This window comes from Acinonyx jubatus, chromosome A1, assembly GCF_027475565.1.
Source record: "Acinonyx jubatus isolate Ajub_Pintada_27869175 chromosome A1, VMU_Ajub_asm_v1.0, whole genome shotgun sequence".
NCBI lineage: Eukaryota > Metazoa > Chordata > Mammalia > Carnivora > Felidae > Acinonyx > Acinonyx jubatus.
Window position 1 is genome coordinate 91,116,658 of NC_069380.1, and position 7,127 is coordinate 91,123,784.

Sequence of the window (7,127 nt, forward strand, 5' to 3'; positions counted from 1 at the left end):
TCCTTCTAGAAGTGATGGAAAACAGAATTCTTTTTTACCAGGCTTCATCCATCTAGGGCCCTAGCCCACTGCCGCCTATTGCAGCCAGCTAGTCTCAGGCCTTAACAACCAGCCTGATTGGGCGTCCCAATCCAGGCAGCAGACAGGCTCTGCCAGGGCAGGGTGGGCTGTACTACACCACCCAGGAGGGGCCCCTCATGTCCAAATCGAGCCGGCTCCTATGACACTGCCTTGGTCTATGGGACCATACTGTCCTTACTGGGAGACGGGATCCTATTTTCATTGGCAGGGTAAGGAGAGATGTCTGAAGGTGCCCCAACGTCCTGCTGCACTGGGGCATCCTTCACTGTACCACCTTCACCCCCTTGAACAGCTGCCTTCACTCTGAATCACTGAACTTTTTTCTAGAAGGGCAGGGCCAGATCATTAAAAGCAGCTGAGCAGCAGTACCCTGTGGCTGACAGGCTATGGCCGTGCCGGACAGGACTGTTGTTAGGTCATGGAGGGTACTGGAGCTTTGAAGGCTCAGGAGCACCTGGCCCTTCCCCGCTCTCCTCCACAGCACACCCCACACTCACCCAGGCTTTGGGGGTTTTTAAATTTTTATTTCAAAAGCTTGGATAGCTTCAATATCCAGGTCGTGGCAAAATCAGGACACGTGTAAAATACCTTACAATACATTAGATTCCCAAAAGGTACCAAAAAGTACAGTAAAATTAACACTTCCATTAACAGGAAATGTATGACACAAATAATATAAAATTAAAAGGTGAAAAAAAGGTGACACTGGTTTCCTAAGATACAGTTTACTCTTTACAACCAGGGTCCACAGGTCCAGGCTGCAGAGCGGCAGCAGGAAGCAGACCCTCCAATCTGGCTCTGGGTAACCCGGGAATAAAATCAGCCCATAATGCCGCTCTGGCCTCAGAGACCCCACACGCTGCCTACAACAACTAGAGCTCTGGAAGTAGTCAACAGGAAAGTGATTTCCAGGGGGGAAATTTTAAATAAGATGCACATGGGACAGGCCATAGAAAGTATGCCAAGTTAAATTTGGTACATAATTGTGTTCACTCAATATCCAAACAAAGCGTGTGCGATCGGTCGGGCATCCTGCCGAAGCCTCAGTACGGCTTGTAGTTATTCTGATGGCCACCGCGTCGCTGGCTCTTCCCGTAATTTGTACTACCCTGACCTAGGGACAAGAACAACAACGATAGCAGCTACGACTTACTGAGCCGTTTACCCCTGTGCCAGGCGCTTGACATGCATCCTCGCCGGAGCCTACAGCCCCGTCCGGCAGGGGTCTGTCCGTGCCCCACCTTCCTGAGGCCCAGAAGCTCAAGAGCTCAAAACCGGGGAGCTCTAGTGGCCGAGCCGGACCACACACAGCCCAGCCTGTCCGACTCCAAAGCCCCTGCTGCCAGTGGCCCCTGAGCTGTCTGTCCTGCCTCCCAGGGTGGGTGAGCAGACGGGGCCTCCCTCTCTCCTACTTACTGTAGTCGTAGCCGGGGCCGTAGCCGTAATAGCCATAGGGCGAGTAGTCGTAGCCGCCATAGCCGGGCCCGTAGCCCTGCTGGTAGCCGTAGCCCTGGTTCCAGTAGTTGCCGTAGCCCTGATTCCAACTCTGACTCTGACCTGTGGGGGGAGCGGGCACAGGGGCCCGTGGACCATTTAGCACACGCAGGAGCTAGGATGGAGGAAATCCTGCCCTTTGGGTGGCGGGGCTGCTAATGGCAACTCGGGAGATAGAAGCCAAGGGACTGCCGTCCCAGTGTGGAGGGCCCCAGGCCCGGCCCTGCATCTGTGACCCGAGCCTGTGAGCTGCAGGCCGGGATAGGACTGAACACTGACTTCACTCAGGGCAAAAGAGACAGGAGCTCACTCTCACTCGATCTCCCTCTCCTCACCCCCACCCTCCCCGGCAGCTCGGCCTTAAAAAGGATGAAGTTCAGGCTTTGGAGTCAGAGGGGCCTGGACAGAAGGAGGTAAAGCGCCTGGCACAGCCCTGCCCTACCTTCTGCCCGCCCGCCCACGGGTGTACCAAGACTCGGGACAGCCGTGGAGACAAGCGCACCCTGTGCCCCCCACCCCTCCAAATGCAACGCAATCGCCCCTCTGCCCTGGGACCCCAGGCCATGAGAAAGCCAGGCTCTTCCATTCCAAGCAGCAGCAGAGCTGATGTGACTCGCCCCGGCGCACCATGCCCCGGAAGCCAGGGTGAGCCCTGAGATAGGCACGGAAGCTCCACACAGGCAGGGACCCTTCTTCATCCAGGTTCCACTCACCTCCGCTTCCGCCACCACCGCCACTGCCTCGGTTCCCTCGGTTGCGGTTCCCGCGGCCCCCAGAGCCATACTGCTGCTGCTGATACACCTCTTTGGGCTGGGCCACCTTGATTTCACACTGAAAGCAGAGAAGACAATGGGTCAGGCCACCATGACAAACTCCGGGCAGGGACTGTGGACAAAGACCTTTGCTGACAAACATTCAGATAGCCACCTGCGACCACCTGCCCCAAAACAAAATATGCTCAAGTCAGAAGCCACGTGTAGGCTAGAAACTTTCAGGACCACAACTAAAATCTAGATAGACCAGAAATTACTAGGGTCTTTTTGGCTGAAACCTTTCCCCAGAGAACTTACTGGGGATGATAGATACAACCCCAGGCCTGCTGATGGCTGCTCAGGGGCAGCTCTGTGTCTAACTGGGAGGATGGACAGCGAGGCCAATGCCAACCCAGTGTAGCAAGATCCCACATCAAGGGTCAAGTCTGATGCCAGCCTGGTCCTACTGGGCAAGGGGGATGAGAGGTGGCTTCCCAAATAAGAAGCCTTATAGGAGAAACAAAAAAAAAGAAACAAACCACCTTTCTCAATTTTTTTTTTCTTACAGAAGAAACGAAGCATCCCACTCAAATACACTGAGGTGGTGACCTTCAGCTTGGAGGATGAAAACCACTGAAGCTCAGGACAAGGCTTCCCTGAGGCCCTACGGCTCCACCCCCACCTTCCCCCAACCACTGGCCTATTGTCAAGAAGGGCCAGGAATCTGTGTCCCCTTAGGACGCAAAGAATCCTTTTTTTTGCTCAAAAATTTGCCCACTGTGTGTGCTATGAGAGTCCAGGACCTCCCAGTGCTCCTAATTAAATCAGGAGTTTACTTTTTAAATACCTGGGCACATATACCTCCCTAATTAGGACCAAGGAAAAAAAACACATAATGTGTCACCATACAAGCATACTCTCCCTCAAAACTCAAAAAAATTAACAAGCTTCCTCCTCAAATGATGCCATCTGATGATGTCTTCTGTTGAATTAAAATGCCAAATACATTTATTTCAAAACCCACTACCAGTTATAACTTACTACCTTACAGACACTTCCTATCCAGTTCACAGTTAAGACACAGAAAAAAAAGACCTCTGTGTCATTCATTGTCCCCCGGAGGAACAATGAATGAGCGAGCTCTTACCCAACTGCTCCTAGGATTCAACATCATTTAAGGGCCCAATCCTGAATCCACTCTAACTTCCCAGCCAAGATTAAGACTTCCAGAAGCCCCACCCGACCCGACCCGTCCCACCTTATCTGGCTGCTCCTGTGGCTCAGGGCCTGCCACACCCAGCCACAGCAGGCCACACCCTCAACTGCCTCCTAAGCCACCTGGAGAATACCTGAGACAACTGCCTCTGGCCTGACCAGAGTTCAGAGGAAAGGGCTGCAGTTCTCCCTGCACAGCACTGAGCTCGTTTAAGGTAAAACTGGCCATGGATGCCAGCTCACTGAAACCCTGGGAGCTTTGGAAAGAATCTTCACCTGGGGTGGGAGTTCACGAAACCAGCATCCAAAGGGGGTGGGAGTGAACAAAGATCTGTTTGTGGCGAGACAGGAGATAATAGCTCCAGAGCAGGAAAAGACTTCACAGGGAACTGCTAGATGACAGAAGTTCTAGAATCTTCTGAGACCTTAACTACAGGCCCTATTCGCCTCAAGACTACATTCAGAACACCTTGACCTCTAGCTTTCAATCAGAAATCAAAGGGGCTACTCAACACCCTCTACCCCACAGAAACCACCCTTTCTCCTTCCTCCCACACATCCTGTGTTTCTGCCAATTCTACCGGCCTAGGAACCCCCTGAAGGGCAGGACCATCTGCCCCAATCAGGAAAGCAGACGCTACAGAAAACAGTCGGGTCAGACTGCCCTAGAGAGTCCACCTCCTAACCCACACCTGTAAAAGCCAATTCGCCAGCAGGTGGCCAGATACAGAGCTCGTGACACCTTACCTTACTTCCACTGATGGTGTGGAACTTTTTCTCCAGGACCTTCTTCACAGGTTCCTCTTCTTTGAAGGTGATGAAAACAAAGCCTCGTCTTTTGTTCGTTTTTGGATCCATTGGAAGCTCAATGGCCTCAATCTGTAAACATACACAAAGCTCAGAACCAACGCCCCTTCCCACCCCAGGACCCATAGGGAACTCCCAGGAGAGAAGACCCACAAAGGCCAGAATGAACAAGAAGCCTTGCTGAGGACGGCTAGAGCCAGCCAAGGCTGCCAAGAACCCGGAAGACCACAACCTCAGGGCAACCAGCAGACAGCTCCCTGAGTGACACACTCACCTCCCCAAACTCGCCAAAGTATTCTCTGATCTTCTCCTCAGTGGCTTCAGGATTCAGACCCCCCACAAAAATTTTCTTTACCGGGTCCTTCTTCATGGCCATTGCCTTTTTGGGGTCAATGACACGGCCATCCAGTCTGTGTTCCTTCTGGTCTAGGACCTGTCCCAACAGACGGACATTAGGTTCTAACTCAGCAGCATGACCCTGAACAAGGCCCTTCTCTTTAAGACACAAAGACCCCAACACTGGTACACAAAATGTGTATGTCCCCTCCAAACTCTACGCCGAACCTGACTTACCAACTCAACTTCTCCAAACTTCAAGTATAGCTACCCCCCCATCACCTTCCCTGCCCAGTCTCGGTGTAAAGCCGGTCTCTTTCAGGAGTAAAGCAGCAGTATCTAGAGTATAGGTTGGAATCCACCCCTTTCTAGCTGTGTGAGCTCTTCTACTTAAACCTCTGAGTCTGTTTTCTGCAAATTGGGCCTAAAATAATGCCTTATTTCATAGCAACCCTGGACTGTTTTCTAATCCCCACAATAAAGCATCTGCTTCAGCAATGCCCAGAGTAGGCATAAAAACATAATAAACACCAGCTATAATCTTCCTGGACCACTCTAGTCCGTACCCATCGCTCTACCTAATCTGCATTTTTAATTCCTTCAAAAACAAGAAAGTTCCTCACCTCTGCTGTTGCCAAAGCCCTCAACCACTTACAGCACACACAAACTAATCACACTCTAAGAATGATATCCTCTTAGATACACTTAAGAGCGCTGACATCAAATACGCAGCTTACCTTCTCCACACTGGCTGCATCTTTGAAGAGGATAAACCCAAACCCTCTTGACCGGCCAGTGTTGGGGTCCATTTTTATTGTACAGTCAACGACCTCTCCAAATTTGGTAAAATAATCCTTTAGGTCCTTTTTGCTGGTATCCCAGCTCAGGCCACCAACGAACATTTTTCTGAAATGGTAAAGACACGTGCCAACAAGTCTTACAAGAAGCCTTGTGATTTTAGAAGGGCTGGCCCTGACAGAACCTTCACTGTAAGGGTTATAAACAAGGTGGCCATCCGGTCAAAGATGTACCCTTAATGTCCCCAAGGGAGGGTACTGCCCTTGGAATGTAGTAACAAATCTTCACTACCCTCCCAAACAACCTTGACCCTAACGGAGCAGCCCCAAACTGGGCAAAGAAGAGCACTCTTAGCCTGGGCTAGAAGCCCCCGCAACACTCATAACTGGAAGTCTTTTGACTACCAAGCAAGTACCAAAAGGCTGCCGTCCCTGCCCGTCCTCCCCACGCTCGAGAACTCGCCCTCAAGGAACTCGAGGCTTCCGGGGGCCGGAGACCGCGTTCAGACCGTGACTCCGCCCTCCGCGGGGTGGGGGAGGGAGGCCGCCGCCGGGGCGCGCGCCAACTCCGCCCACACAGCCCCGCGGAGCCCGAGGACGCCTCGGCCCCGGGTCCGAGGGCACTATCCCCCCCCGCCTTCGGGCCGCCCGCCCCCAGCCCCGCGCGAGCGGCCCCGGGGCGGCGCCAAAGTCGACCCAACAAACTCCTGCAAACTCCGGCGCGAGCTGCGGCGCGGCGGGCGCAGCGGGGCCGGGCGGCGGGCCGCGAGCAGGCCCCGGCCTCCCGCCCGCCCCTCCCCCCGCCGCGTGGCGCCAACAAAAGGCGGCCCCGGAACAAAGGCGGCGCCCCGGTCGGCCCGCGGCCGCACCTACCCCGCGTCCTCCTCGTTCTTGCTGGCGTTGATCTGGTCGCCCTCGGCACCGTTCTGGTTGCCGGCCGGGGGCGCCGTGCTCCCGCCTCCGGCGCCCGCCGCGGCCCCGGTGCCCGCCCCCGCCGGCGACTCGCCTTCGGGGGCGGCCTCGTGTCCGTTCTCGGTGGCGCCCGTGGTCTCCATGGGCTGCTCCTCACCCGCTTCCGACATGCTAGGCCGGGGCGCGGCGGCTCCTGCAACGAGCGACCACGGCGAGTCAGGGCCGCGCGGCTCCCACCCAGCTCCCGCCCGCCGCCCGCCGCCCGCGGGCCCGGCCGCTCACCTCGCGCCGATGACGCCGCGGGGCCCGCTCGTCCCCACCCGCAGGGAAGGCGCCGCGGGCTCGGCCGCGCTCACGCCCGCGCTGCCGGGCCTCGCCTCCGTCCGCCGACGGAGCTGCCGCGACCTCGCGTCCCACTCCTCCGCCGCGCCGCACGGAGACCACCGATCAACACAGCTCGCTCGGGCCCGCGCGGTGCCGCCGCCTGACAATGCCGACTCGTGGCGCTCTTTATAATGCCGGGGCCGGGCCCACCTCGCAACAAGGCGCATGTTCATTGGCTACGCCAGCCCGTCACTCAACCCCGCGCCGGCGTCCCATTGGCCTCAGCGGCGCGCGCACGCTAAATCCGGGCGGGCTTTTGTCCTCATTTTAGAACCCGCGCGAGCCAGGGCCTTGCGGAGGGTTGCAGCGGCGGAGCGGGACCACGGTCTTGTCCCGAGCGAACGGCCGC

The 7,127-nt window shown here is 55.8% G+C and overlaps 2 protein-coding genes across 5 annotated transcripts in view; one reads left to right on the forward strand and one right to left on the reverse strand.

Annotated features, from left to right (window-relative positions):
• The window catches only part of PHYKPL (5-phosphohydroxy-L-lysine phospho-lyase), a 38,251-nt gene extending 34,901 nt beyond the window's left edge, over positions 1 to 3,350 (forward strand). For all 3 annotated transcript variants that reach the window (XR_008297210.1, XM_027076900.2, XM_027076898.2), the window contains one exon: positions 2,896 to 3,350. The gene's annotated coding sequence lies outside the window, so the exon portion shown is untranslated. The remainder of the gene's footprint in view (positions 1 to 2,895) is intronic.
• HNRNPAB (heterogeneous nuclear ribonucleoprotein A/B) lies at positions 585 to 6,897 on the reverse strand. 2 transcript variants are annotated; one of them, XM_027076901.2, is made up of 8 exons: positions 6,677 to 6,897; positions 6,356 to 6,587; positions 5,423 to 5,591; positions 4,624 to 4,782; positions 4,290 to 4,421; positions 2,289 to 2,406; positions 1,498 to 1,638; positions 585 to 1,195 (listed from the first exon to the last, which is right to left on the reverse strand). In XM_027076901.2, the coding sequence occupies exons 2-8, from the start codon at positions 6,562 to 6,564 to the stop codon at positions 1,125 to 1,127; spliced, it is 999 nt and encodes a 332-aa protein (XP_026932702.1). In that variant the 5' UTR covers positions 6,565 to 6,587; positions 6,677 to 6,897; the 3' UTR covers positions 585 to 1,124. The 2 variants fall into 2 exon arrangements, with proteins under 2 accessions (XP_026932702.1, XP_026932703.1); XM_027076902.2 differs by lacking the exon at positions 1,498 to 1,638 and having other exon boundaries at positions 6,677 to 6,896.
• Between the last annotated feature and the right edge of the window lie 230 nt (positions 6,898 to 7,127).

Excerpts from the sequence above, each read along its gene's own strand:
- HNRNPAB (XM_027076901.2), bottom strand. The coding sequence starts at position 6,564 with ATGTCGGAAGCGGGTGAGGAGCAGCCCATGGAGACCACGGGCGCCACC. Across the intron at positions 5,592-6,355 it reads AAGAACGAGGAGGACGCGGG|AAAAATGTTCGTTGGTGGCC; the intron begins GTAGGTGCGGCC and ends TTACCATTTCAG. Across the intron at positions 1,196-1,497 it reads CGGCCCCGGCTACGACTACA|GTCAGGGTAGTACAAATTAC; the intron begins GTAAGTAGGAGA and ends TCTTGTCCCTAG.